The 27,082-nt window shown below is 35.2% G+C and overlaps 1 protein-coding gene across 1 annotated transcript in view; it reads right to left on the minus strand.

The window, feature by feature from the left end:
- MDGA2 (MAM domain containing glycosylphosphatidylinositol anchor 2) overlaps window positions 1–14,714 on the minus strand; it is a gene marked incomplete at its 5' end in the record, with an annotated part of 465,609 nt that extends 450,895 nt beyond the window's left edge. Inside the window, one exon of the mRNA XM_039218217.1 lies at window positions 14,575–14,714. Coding sequence (XP_039074148.1) covers window positions 14,575–14,714 — 140 coding nt within the window. The remainder of the gene's footprint in view (window positions 1–14,574) is intronic.
- Between the last annotated feature and the right edge of the window lie 12,368 nt (window positions 14,715–27,082).

Here is a 27,082-nt window from a genome sequence, read left to right on the forward strand (position 1 = left end):
CTCAGAGTTTTAAATAATCAGAATGGTTTCTACTTTCCTTGTCCAACCCTAAGTGATTACCATCTGGCATAAGAACCTACTAGGAACTGTAACCATCTGTTCAAGAAGTACGAAGTGTGGGTCCATGAAGTGTGGGTCCACACTCATAAAATCATATAAACCAATAAAAGTTCTGGTTTGTACTTTTCTTTTTTGATAAATTATACTCAACAGCCACATTAAGTAGTCAGAAGCCACATGTGTGACTCCTGGTGACTGTCAAAAGAAATAAAAATCTCAAGTAGAGAAATGGTTAGGAGGGCAGCTGTAGACCCGGATTATGTGTTATGTCTAATAACAAACTAAATGGAGTTTTCAGTTTAATCTGTTAACATATCTTATCACGAGGAGCTGGTCTAGAATGCTTAGCAATATTCAGACTGATAAACATGTTAGAGGATGTCCTCACAATACTGGAACATTTACCACTTTGATTAACAAAGATATTGGCCAAGGAAGTGAACTGGTCTCCAAGCAGGGAATCCAAAGATATGTGAGAAAAAAAATATCTCTAGGATCACCCATCTTATTTCATGCATTGAAATTCCCTGTGCTTATGAGGCAACTAACTCTACCCCTGGGCTTTTTGTTTTGACTCCCATGAACAACAGAAGCTATATTCCTTCAAATGCTTCTAGCAAAATTAACTATGACTAGTTGGAAACATAAAGTTAAACATGTCTTAGCACACACTTTTTCAGACTCTGTTCTACTTTCTACTGATACTGTACTTTCCCCCTTTTTTGATAAAAACAAGGTTCCATCATCTGTATGTTATTTAGACATAGGATTACAACTCTGTTGACTGGTTTTAAGCAACAAATTCCAACAATGAATGACCAGGTTTTAGTCTGATACTTGTTGAATATGAGATCTCAATGTTACACTGTAACATCTGTAATTAAAAATATGCACCGTTGTCAGAAGTGGCATAGTGTTTAAACTTAGAATCTTCTCTGACTGAAGGGCTTTAATGGCTTCATATTACTGAGTCCCATTTCCAAGTGTCTTTAAATTCTTGCTGGATAGTAAAATAGGAACACACATTTAGTCTTTGAGACCACCAAGGGAGCATTTAATGCACCCCTGCAGGCACTGAGGTATATGGCTTCCAATGGTGACTACACAAGTGAAATCCGAAGGTTTCTTTAAATGCTTAATTCTAAGAGATAAATGGCATAGGCACAAGCAAACACAACTTAGTATTTTTAAAGATAATAGAATTAATTAAAATATTGAACAATTAGCCTAAACTGAAAATGCTTGCCACATTCTCTCACTTGATAAATAAATGAGATGCTCTGTAGGTAAAGCTTTTGTTTATTGTCCCATATATTTTATTCTCCCTGGCAGGACACTTTTGGGGACTGAGAGAGGATGACATTAATAATTGTACCAGAACTATAGCCATAAACTAGCACCATCCCAGGCAAATCATAACATAGACTCACTCTAAGATGATAGAAAATGTGAATGCAAGACCAGTCATTCATTTTTAGGAATCCACTAAGTGATACAGGAGATGGAAAAACAATATGGTTATTCTATTTCTGTCATTGTTGTTATTCAAGATTTTTTAAAGTTTTCTGTTCTGTGATTTTATTTGATCCTTAAAGAAGCTTCCTATATAATTACTCTTAGCATTGTCATTTTATACATGAGGAAAGTAAATGAAAGAGGGCTTAAATAAATTGCCCACATTCACATGGCTTAAAAGTGGAGAGAGTACCATTCATTTCAAAACCATGCAGTTTGACTCCAGAGCATAAAACCTCACTCACTCCCCAAAGCAACATCCTAGGATGTATTTATTATGGTAAGAAATGGCCAGGTATTCTGGGACCACACAGAAATGGCATTTAAGTAAGCCTCTTTGACCAAGCGAGGCTTTCAAAATGATTTGACAAGTAATCCATTTATTCAATTAACTGACAATTAGGGTGCAGACAAGTAGAAGGTACAACAAATACAAAATCTGCAGGCCAATCACTGAAATTTTCTTCAAGACTAACGGTACACAGCAGTTATTATACACATGATGTAAAGGAAGCCCCAGAAACATGTCCAGTGAAGGTATGAACTATCTAATTTAAAAAAAAATAGATAATTTACGTTCTGAGTTGAATTGTGTTCTCCAAAACTTATGGTGAAGTCTTAACACCCAGTATTTCAGAATGCAACCTTATTTGTAAATGGGGTTGTTGCAGACGTAATTAGTTAAGATGAATGGGTGGGCCTGTGATCCAATAGGACTTGTGTCTTTATCAGAAGAGGGAAAATTCAAAGGCGCGCGTGCGTACACACACACACACACACACACACACACACACACAGTGACAGAGGCACAGGTTGGAATGATGCAGGTGAAGGCCAGGAATACCAAGGATCGATGGCTACCACCAGAAGCTACAAGAGGCAAGGAGGAATTCTATCCAGAATCTCATCTAGAGGGAGAATGACCTTGCTGACACTTTGATTTTAGAATTCTAGCCTTCAAAACTGTGAGAGACTATATTTCTGTTGTTTCTGTTACTTTGTTATACTTCACTATGGCAGCCCTAGAAAACCACTAAGATTTATAATCATGCAAGTCAGGCACTTGTACAATTTTGGAATTAAAGACCCTTTAAGCTAATATTGGGTATTAGCTGAAGTAGAATTTATATATCTCATAAAATGTGTATACATGCAGTTTATATAACACAGCCAAATGGTTGGCTACAATCCGTCTTCTTGATGGCACAGTGAAAAGTAATTCAAAATGATCAGTTGTTCTAATTATACCTGGTATCAATACAAAAGATCACTTAGATTTGATACTATACCAGCCCTGGATGCCTAAAAGTTAATTTTAAACATACAGAATTTCAATGACAGCAAACAGAAAAGACACTAATTAACTAAGGATTTTGTTCTGCTCAAGCTTATCCAACATCATTTAATGATTTCTGCCAAAGGCAAGTAAGAAAACAAGAAGGGGCCAGGTTGTATAGGGTAACGTTTCCCCATGTGCCATAATAAGCAGAAAAAGGAAGGGATCAATATTTGCTGATGGAAAAAGATAAAACTGTCAGGAAAATAAATGTTATTTTTAGGTTTTTGTTAAGACTTTGGCACTAAGAAAATCAAACTAAAAGATTAATAATTCCTAAAACAAACAAAAAAGAATTAAATCATTCATAATAAATGTTTTCTCATTTTTCAATCCTGAAAAAATTCACATTTTACAAGCACTTTCCTTGGTGTAGTTTAAGTTAACTTTTGTAGATCACAGAAAGGTTTTTATTCTTTATTGATTTTTTTGGAACCATCTCTGAGCATTTCAGGGAAAGGCCATGATGAACCTAATTCAGAATAAGTATGTCATGTTTACAACCAGCACTGATATAGATTATTAATTACCACTGACAGGATATTCTTTAGCATAGAAGCAGATCAGTAGTATTTTCTATTATAATTTAATTGAAATTATTAAATTTAAATTTGAAATCTTGATATTTTAAAGTCAATTTAAGGAATGTTCCATTAGATAGGAGTTTAAAATTTTAAGTAAATCCAATTCACTTGATTGGTATCTTTGATGTCCTAGCCATAAGTGCAGAGAATAAATTTCACTCAGTAGGATCACAAGTAGACAACTATTATATTTGTTTTCATGTTGCCTTTTGCAAATAGTAGGGGTGGATATAACTATAAATGATCATTTACAACATGTTAAATGTGCCCAAATGACTCCTACTTGTGGAATTATCTTTATCTGTATATATATGTACATACATATATATAGTAGATATGTGTATATATACATGTATACATATAGTCTATACATATATACAAAATTACAGCATATATGTAATACAGACTCAAAACTAGATCAATTAATTCAATTGTCATTCCACCATGAAAAATGCACTTCAGATTATGTTAAGGTTACTGAATTTAGATTTGTTGACAGTTCAGTAACTACTATAAAAAATGATTTTAAAATCTGAGGGGAAAAAACTATTATGAGATACCTACCATTTGGAAATTGCCCCAGTTAAGTAAGACATATCTGAAAACATTTCAATAGGAGTATTATTCTAATAATAAAAATACAGAATCCAATTCATCAATGTCTATGCAATTATTCAGAACTTCTGTATTAAAAGAACTGCAATTGTTTATCTTGATACATTTTAGGGGCACCTGGATGGCTCAATCATTTGAGTGTCCAACTCTTGATTTTGCCTCAGGTCCTGATCTCATGGTTGGTGGGATCGAGCCCCATGTGGGGCTCCATGCTGACAAAGCACAGTTGACTTAGGATTCTCTCTCTCCCTCTCCCTTGCTCATGTTCGCTCGCTCTCTTTCTCTCTCTCTCTCCCTCGCTTTCAAAATAAATAAACACTTTTTAAATGATACATTTTAACCATGAACAACACAGCCAATAGATTCTCAATTACCTGTTAATAGGAAGTATTGATTTCCTTCTATCTCCTGGAAATGCCCTAATAATTTTAAAATACTGTATGTCAACTGCTGTAATAAAATAATGATTATGATATTATCACTCCTACTTATAACACTTTTCATTAAAAATATATAGATCTCAAAAGAAGACTTCTACTTTCAAACTTCCATATGATCTGTATACCTAAAATTTTGACTCTTTTTAGATCCATTTTCTGACCTCTCTGAGGATCAAATTTTGGTCATGAACGGTAAAGCTGTCATAACCAAAAAAATCCTTAGTCTGTATTTATAGTCAGTCTCCATCATATTAAATTCCTTGTGCATGAACTTTAAAACGTTCAATGCTTAGAAATAATTCAAATAAAAGAAACATTTTTTAAATATTAGAATAAATTTGAAGGTACAGTAGATATCCATGCTATTTATGTTAATAAAAGTCTTAAGAGAGAAAAGAAATTTGATGGAACATCATACCTTGACTAATAATTTGTGGCTTTCCTTTGCAAGTCTTCAGGAAAGTAGAAGTATAGTAATTCTGACTCACAAATAAGCAACTTAAGGTCAGCAGCAAGGAAGAAGAATCTAGGGTTAGTTGTGTAAATGGATTCCTCATTAGGTTTGAGTCCAGGAAGTAGGTACTGTCTTATAGAACTGCCATGGGGGAAAAAGACTGAGATGAGAGACTGCAAGTAGATAGTATATATTTGTAATAAAACCTGGGGAAACAGGGGATTGTGAATATGACAAAGAGAAGAAGGAAAACCCATACAACACACTGTTATTGTGCTGTCATTGCTGAGAGTAACTGGGGCTCCATTCTACTGGGACCCTCTGGGGAGGCAAGTAGAATTTGTCACAGAATTGCCTAACCAAGGGACATGTATCAATTGGAACCTACTCCCAGCTGCTTTGCAAAGAGCAATTAGTACTCTGCTGTAGAAAGTTTAGTCTTGTTCCAGATTCTATAGTTGTGGCTGTGACCCTCTTCTTAGGACCTAACAAAATCCACACAGCATCATCAACCAACAGCACACCTTCTAGACTGCATTGCCTGAGCAGCAAGATAGTTTACACTACAACTGGACTTGCTGCAGAGCCCTCTCTTACTTTGAAACTGAGAAGTTTTAAGGCTTTCCAATAACATAACTTGGAGCAATATTTCTAAGTGTAATATGCAGGCTCTAAAATCCAAAAAATTCTTACCATAGGCTGGGCTTCTTTCTTAGTGGTATGGCATGATAAGCAACAACGTTTTTATAACCTTAGATGGAATAGCCCTAGTGTGCCTCATTGGACTCCAAAAACCTTTACCATTTTGACCAATAAAATCTGGGATACTTCATTTCTTACCTTCTGCCACATTGTGTCTTACTATGGCATCCAAGGCAATTGTTACTTCCTTTTCAAAAGGTCAAAAATGACATGTCACCAATATAATGTTCTGTACATCACTGAGACAATCAAGTTCTCTGTGCACTATAATGTTACAGAGAGTGAGGGAGTTCATCTTGACTCAGGGCAGAGTAGTGCATATGCACTGCTGTCCATCCCACATAAAAGCAAACTTCTTTTTTTTTTAATGTTTTATTATTTATTTCTAGGAGAGAGAGAGAGAGAGAGAGAGAGACAGCATGAGCAGGGGAGGGTCAGAGAGAGAGGGAGTCACAGACTCTCAAACAGGCTCCAGGCTCTGAGCTGGCAGTCAGCACAGAGCCCGATGCGGGGCTCGAACCCATGAACTGCGAGATCATGACCTAAGCCAAAGTTGGACGCTTAACCGACTAAGCCACCCAGGAGCCCCCAAACTTTATAAAGTCTTCTTGGTGAGAACTGAAAAGCATCTATTTGTCAGATGACTAGCTGCATACAGGCAAATTTGCTCCAATGGAGACATGACATGTGGCACAGCAGCAGTGTTGATTTAATTGTTTACCAGTCTGTCCTCATCTTCCATAATCCACCTGGCTTTTTAGACAGCTTATATGTGAAATAAATTGGAACATGATCGAGACTACCACTCCTTTACTGCCACCACTTTGACTGTAGCACCTAATCTCTGAAAATTCTTCTGGGATGCAGTACTACTTCTGATTTAATATTGTGGTTTGGGAGGGACAATTTTGCAGGACTCCCACTTTCCTACCATAATGACTCTGACTCACTCCACCTGTCAGGTAACCAATATGGGGATCCTGCCAGCTGCTAAGTATGTCCCTCCCAATTATGCTTTTAGGAGTTTGGAGAGATGACCATAAACTCATTTCTCTGGGCCAGGACTCTATTGATCATCAGGCTTCATAAGCCTCCATTCTATGTCAATATTATAAACCCATTGATTTCTATGTCAGCTCAATCTCTGTATCTTGAAGAGCCCTCAAAAAGTCTTGGCATTTTTCTTTCCTCAAGTTAAAGTACTATGACAAATGGCCACAAATCCCTTTGGGAAAGGATTCAGATACTATTTTTGGTGTAAGCTTGTAGTGATATTTGTAAGTCTTTCCTCAAAGAAATCTGGCTTCCTTTTCAAACAAGGAGTGCTGGCTCTGTAAACAAGTTTAGATTTGGAAATTGAATGCATGACTGTGATTTTTTTCTACAGTGGAAAATGTCAACCTCCTCCTTACCTTTTTACCTGTTTGTCTATTTATGAGTTAAGAACCACTCTAGTCAGCTACCCTTATATATTACCACTAAAGACACTAAAATCTACCATTCATCAACAAAGCCCTACAGATAAAGTCGACATGCTTGCTATCCCAACCTTGCTGCCCACAGCACTATTTATAAGTACACTGAATCTGTTGGTAAAGTGTTACCACCCATACTCTGCCATTTTTTAATCCTATCATCCTTCTGATTGTAGAGATCCCACTTCTACAGAACCATCCCCTACTGCAACCCTGGTCTCCCAAGGACAGTCACCCTTGAGCTTTTCAAAGATGCCAGTGCCCATCTGACCAGTGCATTTCTCACAGTAACAGGAGTATCACTTGGGAACTCTTAAAAAAAAGTTTCATAATAAACTTATGCTAACATTCCCACCTTACTGAGCCTTTATTAAGTACATTAACTAACAATGTCTGAGCGATTGTCTGGAATGGATAATCAATGTTTCTTATAAGCACAAAGACCATCCATGGAATTAAACAAAAGAGGAACTCTGAAATAACTGTAAACACATTCAAATCTCCTAAGGAGCAAAACGGACTATTCATGAAATAGAGATTTCATTAAATGCCTTTTTAAAAACTCTTTGGTTAATGCTGATACACTGGGAGTAAAAAGTATAAGCAGTTTTGAAGGAAAGTGTTGAACCGAAAAATACTTTTCACATTCTGTATAAAAATCAATAGAAATAAAACTATTTGAAGGTATGACATCAACCCTCAGAAAGACTGTAAATGCCTCCTCCTAAATGAGCTGTGGAAAGTGCATTTACCCATGTAAATAGGAACTTACAGGAGTATATCCAGGAGAAGAGACACAGGTGTACATATGTGTGTGTGGGAGGACAGACTGTGAAGGTAGTTATTGGTATGGAATTTGTGATTAATATTTTTGAATACAATATACTAAAGTCTTTCCTACATCCTCTCCAAATATTCACTGAAAAAATATTAGCTGTTTTGGTTGAAGAGTCTCTTAAATGATAAAGCAGACAGATCCACTCTAGATAGATTTATCACAGATGATAAAAGAACATTATATGAAATTCTATAAACCATGAGAAGGAAGAGATGCAACATTCGGTGATCTCTGATTAGATAAGATTCCAATTCTGCCTATTTAATTGGACATAAAACCAGCAATCTAATATGCCTATTTTTCATGTGCATGCATTAATTTTATTGTAAGAAATTTAACTGAATCAGAAAAAAAACACATGGAAACGTGAATCATGATGTACAAAATATTTACAAAGGAGAACACACAGATAGTACTAATGGCTTCAAACTGAAAACCCTGTTACCAAGGCTTACTAAGAATTTCACTATGGTAAATTTATCATTTTAAAATCTGCATACAGAATTAACCAGGACAAAAACATCAATAACTCAATAATAGTCTTGAAAGTCGAGAATATATTTATGTAGCAATCAAATGACTGAATATGATCCCATTTTAAAATTGAAAAATGGCCTTACCTGTATTTTTTTTAATCTAAAAAGTGAACAAAGCCTAGGATGAGCTGTAATAAACTAGTAAACAATATTAATTATTTTTAGGTTAGTGCTTTGCATATACATACTTATATTTTAAGGAATGGCTTTCAAAAATATTATAGTGATGAAAAATAATATGCAAATGAAATCCTACATATAAAAAGCCAATATATAAAAGTAGAACTTTTTTGGTTGGTGCATATTTTCATTTTTGTTTTGTTTTCTTTTTGAAAAGAGAAGGAAAGCCTTCCAAATATAAATAGCCAGGTTTGTTACTAAAATAAATTCAAAGACCTTCACATTATACTAGTTATAATTCCCATACTTTCTACTATATGGTCTCATAGCAAGAAATATGCAATGCAATTGAAGTTCCAATATGTATTTGGGTGGGGGATATGAAAAGCTCATTTCCAATATCAAAGAGAAGAAAAAATGTCTGAGGCCAACCAAGGAAATATGGAAACACAACAACAAAGGAGTGGCTTGCTTTCCTCTACAGTGAAATATAATATAAAGCTATAGAAATTCAAATAGCATGGCATGGTACAGGAAGGGATATGTAGCATGGTAGAATAGAATAATGCAATTTTGGGGCACCTGGATGGCTCAGTCAGTTAAGCATTTGACTTTTGATTTTGGCTCAGGTTGTGATCTCACAGTTTGTGAGATCTAGCCCATCATCAGGCTCTTGCTGACAGCACAGAACTTGCTTGGGATTCTCTCTTTCTCCTCTCTTTCTGCCTCTCTTCCTCCTCATGCACTTTCTATCTCTCAAAATAAATAAACGTTAAAAAATAATTCAATTTCATTAATGATGAAAGCAGCATTTTTAAGAACTTTTAAACATGCTTTCATGTTTAATGTTAAACATTATATAAGAATTAAAATGTTAAACCTTATTTCTCATTATAAGGAAAAAAATGTAACCATGTATGGTGACAAATGTTAACTAGAGTTAACTGTGGTGATTATTTCTAAATGTTTACAAATACCAAATCATTACATTGTACACATGAACCTAATATAATGTTATATGTAAATTATACCTCATTTTTGTAAAAAGGGAAGAAAAGACCATTTTGAAGCTGTAAGTTGGAATCCTGGCTCTCCTGTCTGGATTAGGGTAGAGGGAAGGAAGAAGAAAAAAGAGAAAAAACAGGAGACTAATATTTTGTACTATGGACAACATGTTCTCTAATGATTAAATCTTTAAAAACATTAGCAACTACATAAGCTGTTAGAAAAGAAGCATACAATGTAAGATACATTGATAGGAAATGGAACTTATGAAAGTAGGTATGAAATTCAGAAGCCAAAATTGAAAAGATTAAAATGATTCATGGTTTTTTTTTTAATGTTTTATTTATTTCTAGGAGAGAGAGAGAGAGACAGCGTGAGCAGGGGAGGGTCAGAGAGAGGGAGTCACAGACTGAAACAGTCTCCAGTCTCTGAGCTGGCAGTCAGCACAGAGCCCGACACGGGGCTCAAACCCACGAACCACGAGATCATGACCTAAGCGAAAGTCAGACGTTTAGACTAAGCCACCCAGGCGCCCCANTGAGATCATGACCTAAGCGAAAGTCGGACGCTTAACCGACTAAGCCACCCAGGCGCCCCACAATGATTCATGTTTTAAAAACAAAAATCTCCAAGTAAAGGTAACATAAACAATATTAAAAGACAAATACATCCTAGTAGATAAAATCTGCAACATAATTTTCAGATACTGAATTTATTTTTATAGGACATAGAAAGTCCCCACTGGTCTATAGGAAGACAAGCAGCTAACCCATAAGAAAATAGAGAAGGTACATAAAAACAATCAATAGACAAAGGAGATGAACACATGATCAATACATGTGTGGGAAAATGTTCAAATTGACTAGTAATTAAGAAATTGCAAATTTAAACTTCGCTGGAATATAATTCACTTCCTCACATCAAATGAGGAAAAATTTTAAAGATTCACATCTGCTAAGGAATTAGGTTAAAGTCACTTTCAACTGTGACTAAATGCCATTTTGAAGAAGGAAACTATCCTACAACAATGCTGGCAGACATGTAATCAAGATGTGCAGAAACACATACACATAACAGAAGTGTTCACAAAGTTATTATTTGCAATAATAAAAATCTATAAGTAATTCAAGTTTAAACAAAATAGGAACAATTCCATATAGCTAGTGCATCTATACAGCAGAATTTTGTGCATCCAGCACAGTACAATTTAGCCTCTGAAAATAATGATGTAAGTCAGTGGTTCTCAAATTTCAGTGTACATCAGAATTACCCAGGGCACTGGTGACGACACAGATCACTGACCCCAACACAGTTTCTGGTGTCATGAGCCCAACAACTTTCCTTTCTAACAAGTTCTCTCCAGGGATCACAACTCGGGAACCACTAGACTGTATCTATTGTTGGTGATTTGGACATATAGCCAAGTGAAACAGTGTAGTCACAGAATAATACTTTTTATTATCTAATTTAAAAATGAACATAAAACATTAACATATATAATCATATTTATGGGAATGCACAAAACAAAGACTGCAAGATGATACATCGAACCATTTAACATAAACTTCTAGGAGGTGAGTGGGACAGTGGAAGGGATCATGTTGTTAAGTATCTCATTGTTTAAATCATTTACAGGAGAGCTATATTCAGAATTCATTTGTTATTGATGTGATAATACTGAGAGAGAATAGAGGAAGGAAAGAAGGAAGAAAAGAAAAGAGAAAGGGAGTGATGGAGGAAAACAGAAAAGAAGAAAGAAAAAGAGACGGTAGCTGAATCTTGAAATTATGGACATCTAGAGGTAATATTAGGTTGGTAGATTTACTAACAAATCTTTAACCTCTTCCTTCTTTCTTACTTCTCCATATATCTTTATAATACACCCTCATTAACTGAAGAAGTCTGAACATAGTTCTAGTCTTTGCAAGCTAAGAAAAGGCAATTAAAAAATATAAAGGCTCTATAGAGTATTAAAACACAAAAATATTGAAATTTATTTAAATGGATCTAATTTAAAATAGGCCATAGGAATGCTAAGAACCATTTTTTAAATCTACTTATTTTCATATTTACATATTCAATTCTAGACTTTAAAATCTAAGCATAAATTAATTAAAAACAATAAGTAAAATGCCAGCATGTTTTATTATATATCAATATAATACTTATTTACATGCCAAGTGCATATATATGTGTATGTGTGTGTATATATATATATATATGTGCATATATATTTACAATATCCATTTAACTCTCAAAAGGAGTCTATGATGTAGGTATGATGGTTACCATCATCCTTTTTATACAGATAAAACACCTGAGGCACAGAGAGCAGAGAGGTCAAGGAGCTTTCCCATGGTCACGAGCAGTCACAGTAGATCCTGGGTCATACCCAAGCAGTCTGGTCCCAATGCCATGCTATGAACTACTGCATCCCACCTTCCTCTCCTTCATTTATTTCCCTTGCATACAAAAATACCCTCAAGCTATTATACATTAGCAGATGATATATTTTTAAGAGATTTTTTTTTTTAATCTAGAAAAAAAATTCCCGCCTTTGAACACTTTTGGAAATGGGGACCTTTATGACTTCCTTTGCCACAGGAATAGGCAAAAGATTAAAGAGTCTCCTGAAGGGTAAAGTGCCTCGCTCTTGCACTGTATTCCCAACCTATCATATTCAGATGAGCCAAAACAGCCAGAAAGTCATTCCAGCTTCATGGCATCAGCCAAGAAAAACCATCCTCAGGACCAGCAGCTATCAGCATGCCCTTTAGCGTTTGGCCAGGACATTGAGGCCCAGCTGTTCTGTCAGTTTTCCTTATACAATTTGTTGACAAAGAAGAGGCCGGTTAATTTTTCAAACAGGCAATTGAAACTGATTCACCTGAGAATGCCTGAATTACTTCTAGGAATGAGGAAATAACAATACTGAGAAAACTTTTTCCTAGGGTCAGAATACCCTAAAATGGTTTCAGCAATGGAATTTCTTAGAAAAAACACATAAGGCAATAATCTACTTCCTTGTTACAGAATTTAATTTGGAATTGACAGAATCAGAGATTATCCTCCAGACTGTGAATCATTACAGACAAAATGTATGGAGAAAATAAATTCCTAATACTAAGTTAAGGGAACAGAAAGATAGATATGAAGGAGTAGACATTAGGGAAGACTTTTTAAAAAGATAGAAAGTTGCATTTTTAAGCAGAATCTATAGTTTAGAAGGTGCCAAATCTGGCGGGTTCGGTGTGGGAATAATGGAAGCATTAATGAGTCTTCTCTGCCATAAACTGCCTCTCATTTAGCAATTTGTGGCCTCTTTTATATTTGGACACTCATACTTTGATCCAACTTTTTGATTCTGGAATTGTTCTATGTATATGAATACAAAAATTATAATCAAGTTATAAAAAGACTAAATTTTGAGATAATATTGAGTTAATGTTATCATTTTAAAATTTTAGTAAAATTATTTTTATTGAAGTCCATTGTCTCTATATAAGTTTTAAAATAAAAATGCCTGACATCGGTTTGTCTACATCAAATTTTAACAGTTATCATTTTTGTCCTTATATGTTTAGTTTTGAAATCATTGTTTTTCATGAAGTCTAATTATAATAGGTCAAATTTTGTAAACTCAATTTTAGTAACATAATTTCATTCTTTGATCAACTTTCAGTTAAAAGCAAGTATTATAAGCCACTGTGAATTTTAATGTTTAATATTTTTAAAATTTAATAAAAGTTATGTTTAAGATAATATTTTCTAAATTACTGTTTTTCATTTTACCAACAGCGTAGCCTTGTTTTATATTTACCATTTTAGTTTTAGTCATGGTCTTATTTATCCATCTATTGCTTCATTCTGTGAAGTTCATTGGCTTATTTTTATTTGTTCTTCAGGTCACTATGGTAAGGTCAAACAACTCTGTGTATTAGGAGTTACAGTTGGTAGGAGCAAAAGAGAAGGTTAAAATGATGGGTTCATACAGTCTCCACACTGCCCGGTACTTTCTCCTAGGTAGTGGTGTTCGCTGGATTTTTTTTCCTGTAAGACTAATACTTGAAATATGCAACTTTGCTACCAGATGAGATCTCTCTTCCATCACAGTGTCTGTACTGATTGCCAGTGTAGGTTTTGAACGAGTCATGTTAAATATAGGACAATAAGAATTATGGACTAAAACATCCTGAATATTCGGTACTGTATCTGAATTAAATTTGTACATCATGAATACACAGTCTAACAATATTGCCTTCTGCCTAACCCTTTCTTTCAGTCCTACAAACTTTTGCTTTGCTCATTATTTATAATTTTAGGGCCCTTTGAAAGTCTTGATTTCTGTTCCTGCTATTAAAGCAGCTTATGAAAGCTGCAGCAGATGACTCTGAAAGCCTGAATGCATACACCTGCAAACATTTGTTTTGCAAAGTTTTCTATGAATATAATGATGAGGAGTAAGGAAAGTGCATGTGACCTCGTACACCACATTCTTCAGAACAAATGCTTCCTCAGCTGCAATTATGTCATCATGAAATCATGCTCCACATTCTAAAATAAACTCATTGCCATATGAATTGTTATCTTACTGAGATATTTTTGTGGTTGTCTTTTTAACAGCTTCCTTAAAAGTGTCTTCCAAATTTCTCACAATACCAAAACAAAAAAAAGTCTTTCTTCATCTTATCCAAGTGAGCACTTCAAGTGTGAATATTCAGTAATCACCACCCTTGTCCTGCTTCGCACACAGTGACTTCAATTTCACTCACACACACACACACAATTTTTTTTTTTTTTTTTTTTTTTAGCTAAATCTCCTGAAATATATACGTTTCTGACTTCCAAGAAAGGTCAATGAGAGTTTTCCTCAATGTCACGGTTCGGGACTCACCTGTGGACGTGGATGTCCTGTGACCAGGCAGGTCAGTTCTAGGGTTTCTCCTTCCCGAATAGTATAGACCCTTTCAGAGTAGCGCTCCTCCTCAATGTTACAGGCCAAGCCTGAATGCACAATACGAACCGTTGGGGGAGCTGTCGAGTCAGGAAGAAGAGAGACAAGACACATAAAAAATAAGTAAAGTGTCCTCCTGTGAGTCATCTTGGTTTTAAGAGCAATTCTTATTAGGCTTTACCACAGTCAGATCCATCAGTCTTAACACTTTGAGCAACCCCATGGAATTAAAGATATTACTGAACAGAAACCTTTAAACTTTTCTAACGGTCACCAATATGTTCTGAAAAAGGCAAAAGGGAACAGGATAGTGGGAGAAAACTCATGACTTAGGAAATTATCATCATTACAAGACTACATGATAAAATTTGACTGCTAAAATGTGAGAAGTACTTCTTTTTCTGAAACCCAAAATTTAATATAGTAAAGGATGCTGTCCAAAATCTAGGAAGTGCAAACTCAAGAGACCATTAGAAAGGAAAAAGGAATTTAAATGAAAAACACTGGCATTTTTCTACTAATTTTATAAGCCTTTTAGTGCAAATAGAGTGCTAATGAATGAGAAGAGTTGGTTGTCAGGAAGTGAACATCAACTTGGTTTTCAATATTTATAGACTCCTGTGTTGATATGAGCAAAAGATGATCATTGAATTAAGTCACTGAAGAAGGCAATAAATCATTGATGCCCAAGTATAAAATTCTGATTCGAGAGACTTAGTTCTCATGAAGCTATCCAAATTCCTAAGTATAATTTTCTCCTTTTTCAATACCACACAAGGCAATAAAACTTGACTAACATTCATTGACTTACTTATCAATGGAAACCCACACTATGCAAAAACTCATTCAGTCATAACAGATAATAAGATACATTTCCTGTCACCAAGGAGACAACTCTCATTACTAGCTTCAAATTGGAGATCATCCTCATTTGTGAATTCAGGATATTTATTTGTAATAAATGCATTTGGGAACGGAGGAGAAAGGGTTATTTTAATTAAAGGCAAGTGGAAAGGCTATCTCTACAGGTAAAGGATAGTGATCTCAAGAATTTCCCGTAGCAGTCTCAACCTAAACATCAGTATTGTCAGTAGGGGATATGGTTGCTTAAAAATTAATGAAAGCGTACTTGGGATTCTTTATTTAACATTAAAAGGATCCTGAATGTTGTAGAATTTGGTTGAACTTGGTAATTCTATGGAGGAGATAAAATGAATATAAATCCAGGTTATGGGAAAATTTCTTCTGGAAAAATCTGTGCTCTGAAAGTAATACAAAAGAAAAGGTTTCCAATACCTAATATTTTGTTTTATATAAACTAATGTATATATCATTAACAATTGAAAAGAACATATTTTATTATCCTTCTCAATTTCAAACAGAAACTGATAGAAAACTGGATAATAAAATCATTGGGTATTTCAAGTTTTTTCCGGATTTCCAAGCAGAGTCCTCTTCTTCAACTTTCAAATTCAGGATCTCATTTTCCAATACTCAGCATCAAATGACATGTAAAGATTTCCAGGCATAGGATAAGAAGAGAATGTAGAAAAGTAATTCTTACATTCACTGTGCACAAAAACAACTCCCAAGAAACTTGTTTAAAATGCAGATTTCAGAGGTATGGCCAGAGATCTGTTATGGATGCAGAAAACGTCGGGAATCTGCTAATAATTTTCTAAGTCTTGTAGTACTTTTTGACTCAAGGAAAATACTCCAAGGGATACAATATCCTATTCCTTTTAATATTTTCAAGTAACTAAACTTCATGCTATGCATTATTTCACTGGTTAAATTAAATGATGTTCAAATAAATCAAATGTTTTGTTTGATCTATAAAACCAATTTATCAAAAAAATTTACCATGTCTTTGGACTCTGTCTAGACACTGTAATAATTTGTTTAGTTTTATGACATTAGAAATCCTTATCTGCAGTGTTTTCCTGGGTGTTCTGATACATAGCACAGAACATTTTTCCTACATGTCATTATAACAAGGATCAAACTTAAACTTCAATTCATATAAATAATACCAGAGAGCTACTTATTTTTAAGCACCCACCATACAAAATGTGTACATAGTATAGAGGTTAACAAACTGATGACAAAATATAAATAGAAATACAGATGTATTGCTTTGAAATATTATTCTATGCCAAATATAACTTTATAAGTGATAGCACACATTTACTAATACATCTAATTATAGAGTAACATGACAATTTTTCCAGATTCATTTACATGTTATTTTTGTTTTAGTTTCAAATCAATGACTAGCATTGTTATTTCAAGCTATATCTTTCCAAAGCATCATTATGCAAATAAGTAGCCTTATTTAAAACATTAAAATGATACAGTAAGCACACTGTGTTCATGTACAAGCGTTAATTTTCTATTTTCTTCTATATTTTAACACATTCTTAGAAAAGATAATGTCTATATATTGTATTCATCATGAACCTACTGACTATCTTATGGTAAGGTGGAATATTCTCCCAAAGTTTAGGAATGGAAGCTTTTTTTTTTTTTCCTAGTATGCATTAAAAGATGTGCTGAATACTTTTAGTTGCTCAGTGATAAAGTGAGTAATCTGGAAGCTTCCACCAACTCTTCTGCTCAGCTGAGAAGGTCTTAGCTCATCCAGGTCAATGCTCTTATTTCCAAAATTGAGGACATCAAGTGACCTGCTCACAGGCCTGCAGCTACTTGTGGCCTAAATGAGACCAGAACCACTGGTCCTTTGTTCTTTTCACTACTTCATGCTATTAAAACTATGTCTGACATCGTTAAATTAGGGCTCTAAATAACTCCTACACTAGACTTCCACTAGACTAGGGGGAAGAAAAAGATTAAGTGTTCATGAAGTAGTCAGACCACTGCAAGCAGACCAACAACATAAACACTAGAATTGCTGCAAACAACCAAAGCAACATTGTCCCAATTCATCATCCTGCCTCCAGTCCCTGACAAACCCACAAAATCTCACAACTGTCAAAATAATATGCTGAAAGTTTCTATTTTCATCATGTCCTCTTCTTGACTAAGGACCCATGAGGTCTCAGCATGACATTTCACAGAGTTCTAATGCCTCTAGGAGTTCTGTAAAGGTCCTCATACTGACTATCTAATCCAAAATCCTACTTCTCAGTAACATCAGACCCCCAGGGGGAAGGTAAAGAGCACTGAGATTTTAAGCCTTTGATCTCATATACAGATTTTCAAGCATGTATTTATTGATCAACTGCTATACGTGATACAAGAGGCTTTGCTCACTATATTCTTCCATCTAGGATTCCCACACAAATATTTAGATCAATGTCCCTGATACCATCTTGCATTATTTAGCAATGACTATCTTATCTTTTCTTCAGGAGTTATGTACTGCCCAGTGATTTTCCTTTTTCTTAACACTCTAATTTTATATTCAGTAAATCATTGCCAGGATGAGCACGATTTTGGGCATCTGCTCCATATCACATGATCCAGAATGCAGAGGAGGTTTATATTTAATCACTTATTTTAATAATTCATTCACAATTTATGTTTTAGCAAATATCACTATAATGACACCAACATCCTATGTGAGCAAAATATCAGCTCTTATGGCACTGAATTTACTTACTTTAAATATAAATGCAATTTGCATTCCTCTAACTAAAGGACGTCATCTTTTATCCTCTGCCTTGTTGAAAAAAGCCTCATTTCATCATCCTGAAATTGGACTAAGGGTTATGATCCCCTTTGCCCTGTAGAGTCAGCAATAAATTAAAATGTTAAAATATTGCCTGAGACTCATATTCATCCACATTTGTTTGAAGTAAACCAAATCCCATTACATAAAATCTTTCCTAACACTAATCACATCAACTCCCTTAATTTGAGTAAATTGGCTTTGGGTTCAAAAGATCAGCCTAAAGGGGCAAAAGAGAGACATTCTTTTATCTTGTTACAGTATACTTTTGAAAGTTAAACCAAATTCTCTCTGTATGCTGTTGGAGAAAGGACACAAATAAATTATTCTCCAATGGCAACATCCAGGAGCCTTTTAAGGCTTTCATTCTCATATACAGACTTCAAGCATGTATTTGTTAAATATCTGCTATAGATAAGGCAGGAGGCTATGTTCAGGGGATATAAAAATTAATGCTGTGAGGTGTAACTTTTAGCGGCTTACAGCCTATAGGGTCTGTCCAATTAACAAGGAAGGAAGGGAGGGAGGATGGGAGGGAAGAAGGGTGGTATCTAGCAGAAGAAAGTGAAAAGCATTTTAAGACACAACCCAGAAAATGTCTAAATCTGCCTGGAGGTTTCTAACATGTGGCAATGACATGTAACCTAGGTCTGGAACCATGTGGTGGGAACAAAGGGGAAGGACACTCCAGAAAGAGAAAGCAATGCATTCAAAGACATGCCTGCAAGAGACTGCTTGCAGTGTTTAGGAAATAACTACATTAAAATGTGGCCCATGCAATTTATAACTTACTCTAAATGCTGGCACTGGCACCACTCTCTCAATTTGCCATTATGTCTCCAGACACAGCAGAGACACTATATAGTCCCGGGAATGGAAATGAGGGCAGAGACCTACTTCAAAGGTTTTGTTAGACAGGAGATGAAGATTCACTGAAGGTGGGGTAAGATGGCACTGAAGATTACACTTTAGTTAACTAGCTGAGAGATGACTGTTTAAAGAGAAAAGGTTCTCTTGACCTAGCTGGCTCAGTCAGTAGAAAATATAAGTATTGACCTCAGGATCCTGAGTTTGAGCCCATGTTGGGCCTAGACCTTACTTTACATACATACATACATACATACATTCATACATTCATACATACATACATAAATTGCTCTTTTCATCACTACAGACTCTACATTATTCATAGGTAGAAAAGATTTGAGATCAGGTATTCTGAGCCCAAATCATGGAGGGAAGCACTTTATGAGAGAAAGGAGTTAGCTGCAAAGCATTTTCAAAAGAGAAGTTTCCCAGGAGCAGGTACTGTTCCTGAAGGACACACCATTATTAACCAGCAAATAGTTTTGGTATTAGGGGTTTTGTCTCATCTAAGAACACCAAATAAGAGCTTTGTACTTTGGTAAATCCCTCAAATCCCTGATCCAACTACTCCCTTTGGAAATCCAGTTACCAATATAGTCTTGATACTCTTTAACACCAGGTCAAGACAGCAAATCTCCTGGGACAGGCAATGTGGAGAGGGATGCTCATTGGCCCCCTACTAGAAGCCCCAGTAAAGACATTAGGGAACCACCCAGCACCAGGATCCCTCACACATTCTGTCAAGAGACAGAGACACAGAGACAGAAAGATAGAACATTTCACACCAACTGCTCTCACATGGCTAGAGATAATACAGTTGAAGTTGTTACTTATCAGGCATATAGTTTTGCTTTTAAAGCAAACATAAAAATAATCAATTTTTTCCACTGTCCATTTTTTATTTAAGTGATCACATGCTTCCATAAAACACTTCTCAGTTTTGTTTAATATCTCACATTTAGCCAATTGACACTACCAATAATTGGCCTCTTGTGCTTAATTCGCACAACCTCCAATATAGCACGTTTAAATACTATTCTTAAAAAGGGCATCTTCCTTTCTTAATTTCTCTCTTTCCCACCCAAGTGACTAGTTTAAGATAGAAGGTGAATCTTCTCCTCCCTCCTTTTTCACAATGATCTTCCAATTCAACATTTAAATTAAGTATTATGTCTTTAGGCAGAGTCCATATTTATCCCCCTTGTTTACAACCCTTTGCGTAGTATCTTTTTTCTTAGGCGCATTATATTACATATTCTGATATCACAAACATACGGAAGAAGGGAAGAGGAAGATTTCACAGCTGAGGTAAAGAACTCAGTTTTAGATGCTAATGGTGAGCTGACCATCAGCTGAAAAGTCATTGCTGGACATCAAGATTTAGAACATCTAGAGAAGTGAGTGGTTGACAAAAAGAATAGATGAAACCTTGAAAACAGAGAATGCAACGTAAAAAATTGAGAAGGCAGAGAACTAGAAGGAAAACAAAGAAAATGTGGTGCTTTTAAAGTTACATAAAGAGAGATGCTCAAGCATGAAGAACTGTCCAAAACTGTCACTTACAATAGGGTTGTCAGGAGGATCACAGACAAAAGGTCATTGCCCGTGACAGCTAGGATGGCATTGGTTAATTTTGAGTGAGATGCGGTGTTAGCATAGTGGGGTCAAAAGGTGAATGAGGTAAGACTTGATGGAGAGAGAAAAGTCTTGGTAGGTCAGACCAAGCTGGGGACAGAAACTAAAACTACTGCTCAGGTAGACCCATGATAAAAAAGAATGGTAAGTATGAAATGGAATCCTTTAACAATATCATACCATCATCTCAAGATTGCAAAGACTAAGTATTTACATTATAAGAAACAAACCATAATGTTTGTGTTTCCAATATAACCAACTTTATGCAATGCTATACTATTTTCTGCTATTCTTCATCATTCTTTTACCATTGACTTTCCTGAAATCCTGCCTTTTCTTTTCTTTTTTTCCTCTGTTTACTCTTTTACAAGTTTAACTTTGCCAACTTCTGTACCACATATGTACCAACTACCTAATCTCTTCTGTAAAAATGCAATCAAGGTTAATCCCCACAGCACATAAACATACCTAAATGAACCCATATTTAAAAAAAAAAAAAAAAACAGACACAACAAGAGCATTTATCCTCCCATCAAGGCCTCCTCTTGTCCTTCCTTTGGAGTCTGGTGATTAGAAATAACAGTACACACTCTAAGCCATCCTTCTGCATCTGCTGTGCTATCCTCAGAGCACAGCAGCCTGGCTTCCGCCTATTGCTTGTATTTACCAAAGAATAAGGCCAGGAAATAGAAGATGTTAAGCTTCCAGATCTGGCATTATTTTGATCTTCTACCTCTCCTTCAGTCATAGTTTATCTGCCTTTGCTTCCATGAGACTATTAGGATATTATGAAATTATACCCTTACTCTACATTTTAAAACCACATAGACTTATCACATCCTATTATATATTCACATGAATATAAGCACATATAGAAACATACACATAAACAAAATGTTCAATTTGCATGTTTATTCTAATAACTTCCTCAAAATATAGTTAAAACCCCTCTGTCACTGTCATTTAAGTAATCCCAAATAGGGCAAGAGTCTGATTCACAAACAACATACAGATTATTTTCGCCAACTTTTAGCTCAAAATATCAGTTTTTAGCTCATTTGACTTGTTTGATTCATTGATTTATTTTAGGTAACTAATATTTCAGCACCAATGTGAACTAATTTTCCTCCCTCTTTCACTTCAACCTGTATATTTGGTTAACACAACATTTCTGTTCTCTGGAGAGATATACTTTTTTTTTTTATATTTACAAAAATACAAAAATATATATAAGTACTATTCCTATTGATTATTCAGGATTTAATCAAAAGAAGGCCCTATCTACCTCATAAGAGTTTGAGAAAAGGCTTTTTAAAAAAATTTTTTAAACATTTATTTATTACTGAGAAACAGAGAGAGACAGAGCATGACCAGGGGAGGGGCAGAGAGAAGGGGAGACACAGAACCTAAAGCAGACTTCAGGATCTGAGCTGTCAGCACAGAGCCCAATGTGAGGCTCAAACCCACAACCTGTGAGATCATGACTGGGCTGAAGCCAGACACTTAACCGACTGAGCCACCGAGGTGCCCCAAGAAAAAGCTCTTAAAGTGAAAGCTTTTAAATATTTTTGCATTATTTCTTCAGCACCTGTTTAGTAGCATTATTATAAGTTAATTGAGCTTCCCTGAGAGACTCTCAAAAGCCCAAAGTAAGGTAAGAAAATTAAACCCTTGAAGCCTCTGCTTTTAGAAAGGAGCTATTAATGTTTTCTAAATAGCAGAAGTTAATATAATTTTTAGGTTAGTGTTAGCCAAGTATTTAAAGCAAAGAGATTAAATTAAAAATTTTAACTCAACTTATCTGTTTATATGCAACAGATACTATTTAAGATGGAAGAAAGTTTGTCATCAAAAGAAAGTAACACTCAATAATAATGTAATTATGTACATGAAATATCTCTGGTACACACAGATTAAAATATCATCAGCAAGGGGCGCCTGGGTGGCTTAGTCGGTTAAGCGTCCAACTTTTGCTTAGGTCATGATCTCGCGGTTCGTGGGTTCGAGCCCCGCGTCGGGCTCTGTGCTGACTGCCAGCTCAGAGCCTGGAGCCTGTTTCAGAGTCTGTGTCTCCCTCTCTCTCTGACCCTCCCCTGCTCACTCTGTCTCTCTCTCTCTCTCCTAGAAATAAATTAAAAAAAAAAAATCATCAGCAAAATATAAGCAAAGCAAATCCAAAACTATATAAAAAAAATCATTTACTATGATCATGTGGGATTTTTTTCCAGGGATCCAAGGGTGATTCAATATTCGCAAATCAGTCAATGTGGTATATTACAACAACAAGGGAAAGGATATAAACCCTATGATCATCTCAATCATGCAAAAAAAAAAAAATCTGACAAAGTACAACATCCATTCATGACAAAAAAAAAATCCTCAACAAAGTAGGTTTAAAGGGAACACACATGAAATATCACAGCTAGCATCATACTCAATGGTTAAAAACTGAAAGCTTTTCTTCTAAGATGAGGAACAAGGCAAGGATGTTCACTCTCACCACTTTTACTCCACATAGAACTAGAAGTCCTAGTCACAGCAATCAGACAAGAAAAAAAAGGGGACAGGCATCCAAAGTGGTAAAGAGAAGTAAAACTTTCACTATTTGAAAATGACGTGATACTCTATATAGAAAACTCAAAAGATTTCATCAAAAAACTACTATAACTGATAAATGAATTCAGTAAAGTTGCAGAAATACATAGATTTCTATATATTAATTAATGAAGTAGCAGGAAGCAAAATTAAGAAAAAAATTCCAATGCACAAATGCACCAAAAGTAATAAAATAACTAGAAGTAAACTTAACCAAGGAGGCCAAAGACCTGTACTCTGTACAGGTAAAAACTGATGAAAGAAACTGAAGATGACACAAATGAATGGAAAGATATTCCATGTCCATGGACTTCAAAGCCAATATTATTAAACGTCCATACTACTTAAAGTAATCTACAGATTTAATGCAATCCCTATCAAAATATCAACATTTTTCACAGAACTTAATACTACTAAAATGTATATTGAACAAGACTATGAATAGCTAAAGTAATCTTGCAAAAGAATAAAGTTGGAGGTATCACAGTCCCAGATTTCAAGATATATTTACAAAGCTAATCTAAATAGTACAGTATTAGATCAAAACTAATCACATAGTTAAGTGGAAAAGGATAAAGAGCACAGGAATGAACCCATGTCTATATAGTCAATCTATGACAAAGGAAACTAGAATATACAATAGGAAAAAGACAGTCTTTTCAATAAATGGTGCTGAGAAAACTGACAGCTACATGTAAAATAATAAACCTGTGCCACTTTTCTACACTCTACACAAAAATAAACCCAAAATGGATTAAAGGCCTAAATGTGAGACCTGAAACCATAAAAAATCCTGGAATAAGCCCTAGGCAATAAATTCTTTAACATCAGCCATAAAAACATTTTTCTAGGTATGTCTCCTTAGGCAAGAGAAAGAAAAGCACTATTAAAATATTGGGACTACACCAAAATAAAATGCTTTTGCAAAGCAAAGGAAACAAACAAAATGACAAGTAACCTACTAAAAGGAAAAAGATATTTGCAAATGATACACCTGATTCAGGATTAATATCTAAAATATGTAAAGCATTTACACAACTCAACACCAAAAAAAGCCCAAATAATCTAATTAAAAAAACAAGCAGGGGATCTGAACAGATATTTTCCAAGAAAGACATACAGATACCCAACAGACATATGAAAGATGCTCAATATCACTAATCATGAGGGAAATGCAAATCAAAATCACAATGAGATATCACCTCACACCTGTAAGAATGGCTAACATTAAAAACTCAAGAAATAACATGCATTGGCGAGGACATGGAAAAAAAGCAACCTTCATACTCTGTTGATAGGAATGCAAACTGGTACAGCCATTGTGGAAGACAATATGGAGGTCCTTCAAAAATTTAAACTAGAATTACCATATGATCCACTAACTTGACTACTGGGTATTTACCCAAAGAAAATGAAAACACTGATTTGAAAAGATATATGCACCCTTTTGTTGACTGCAGAATTATTACAATAGTGAAGATATGAAAGCAGCCCAGGTGTTCATCCATAGATAAATGGATAAAGAAGAGGTGGTATATAGACACAATGGAATATTACTCAGCTATAAAAAGGAGTGAAGTTTGCCGTTTGAGACAACATGGATGGGTCCAGAGTGTATGATGCTAAGCAAAATAAGTCAGTCAGAGAAAGACAAATACCAAAAGATTTCACTTATATGTGGAGTTAAAGAAACAAAACAAATGAACAAACAAAACAAAAAGAAACAAAAAACCACCAGACTCTTAAATAGAGAACAAACTAGGAGGTCCAAGAGGCCAGGTGTGTAGGACAAGTGTGAAATACATAAAGCCGACCAAGAAAAGAACATAATAGAAAATGACCTTCAATAATAATATAACTATGTACATGAAATTTTGAAGCCAAACACAAAAAAACAGTAATGCAATTTAAGTTGTAATGTTAAAACAAGAATAAAACCAATAATGTTTTTGTATAAAAGAACTACTTTGTAATGCCATCTTCTAATAATATCCTATCAGGGCACTAACTTTGCAGAAAATTAAGTACATAATAGCAAAATACTAATCTAAAATATCTTTCACAAAATAACATCTTTGTGTCCTATTTTTCTTAAGTGAAACAGTATAAAAAGTTTACATTTTATTACATGGAGGTTTCTACATTTGCAAATTCAGATTTCATCAGAAATATCTTTCTTTGTTTTCACCTAGAAGCATAACCTATTAATATCTATAGCACAAACTTCAAAGGCTCTTGTATGTTTTATAGATGAAAAAATATACATTTCACCAAATCTAAGGTTTTTAACATTTTTTTTTCAAATACAGCATCTGACAACCTCTTATGTATGTTCCAGAGAGGAACCACGGACTTCCATGTCTTAGTCGGTGTCCAGTTGTCTATGTCCCATCTCGACATGGACGTTCTCAGCCCAAGCCCTTCATTATGTTCTTTCTGGTATTTCTCAGGGGAAATATCTGACCTACACCTTGTATCTGAATACACCATATTCGCAAGGTCCATCAAACATTTCATTAATCTCCTATTTTCCTCACAAAGGATTTATGTGAACTAAGCTGGGTACCCCAACTTGAAGATACTTATAGGAATATACAATACTCTATACACAAGTTCTTGGTTTTCTATTGGATCCTATAATACCCTCTGAATTGTTTCCAACTAGAAGTTGAATCATCTCTCCAATTAGTGAATTTTAGAAAAATAAAAAATAACTACTCCAGAAACTTTGAAGGCTAGGCTGTAGACTACCAACCTCAACAACAACAACCACAAGCTGAGATAAAGACACTCTTGCTTTTTATGGCACTGTTCTTTATGGGCTTTGAGTCAGGATGGGGGCGCAGTGAAAGAGACACAGACCCTATTACAACACCGCCAGAGACGGTAGGATTTGATCCTTAAAACCTTTGATTAGGTCTTCTCCCTCTAAATCAAACTTGTGAAATGGCTTCCTCCTAATAATGTCAGAAGCTATGTATCATGTGGTCAGTGAACCATCCAAGGTTCTTTGAACCACATCTTCCTTGCCTCTTATGAGTTATTACCACATCTTATGAGATCAGGACTCTTGAAGCCACAGGTACTGATTACATCATTTCATTTTTTTTTGTACCCCTCTGGACTGAAATACATATCTCAATACACTCGTTCTTCTGTAAAATTAAGAGCTTTACAGCTTTTGTGGAAGGAACTTAAAAAGCTACAGCAAATACTGATTAAAATGAAATTAGTCTCATCATTGTGCTGCAACCTTAATCACAAATTGGGTATTTAGAGAGAGCCATTATTTCTTCCAGTCTAGCTCATAAAAACAACAACAAAAAAAGAGATTTACTACAGAATATGCCAAAAATGAAAACTTCAATTTGCTTCTCCAAGAGTGGCAATGGCCCAGGCGGGAAATGTTGAGGATCTGACCTGCCCATTTCCCCATCGTTTCTCTCCACTGAGAAATCACTGCCACTGCCTATGACAAACTCCAAGGAGAACAACTTCCTCAACAGGTCAGAAAAATGCCATTTAGACCCAGAATGCAGGAATCAGTGTAACAGTGAGCCACACCCGAAGTCCCCTTCTGAACAGAGCAGACAAGGGATTATCACTAAACTAGAAAGAGTCAGACTCCAGCAGGGCAATACTATACTCACACGGACTGAG

Source organism: Hyaena hyaena, unplaced genomic scaffold (assembly GCF_003009895.1).
Source record: "Hyaena hyaena isolate Hyena2069 unplaced genomic scaffold, ASM300989v1 scaffold_743, whole genome shotgun sequence".
Lineage (NCBI taxonomy): Eukaryota > Metazoa > Chordata > Mammalia > Carnivora > Hyaenidae > Hyaena > Hyaena hyaena.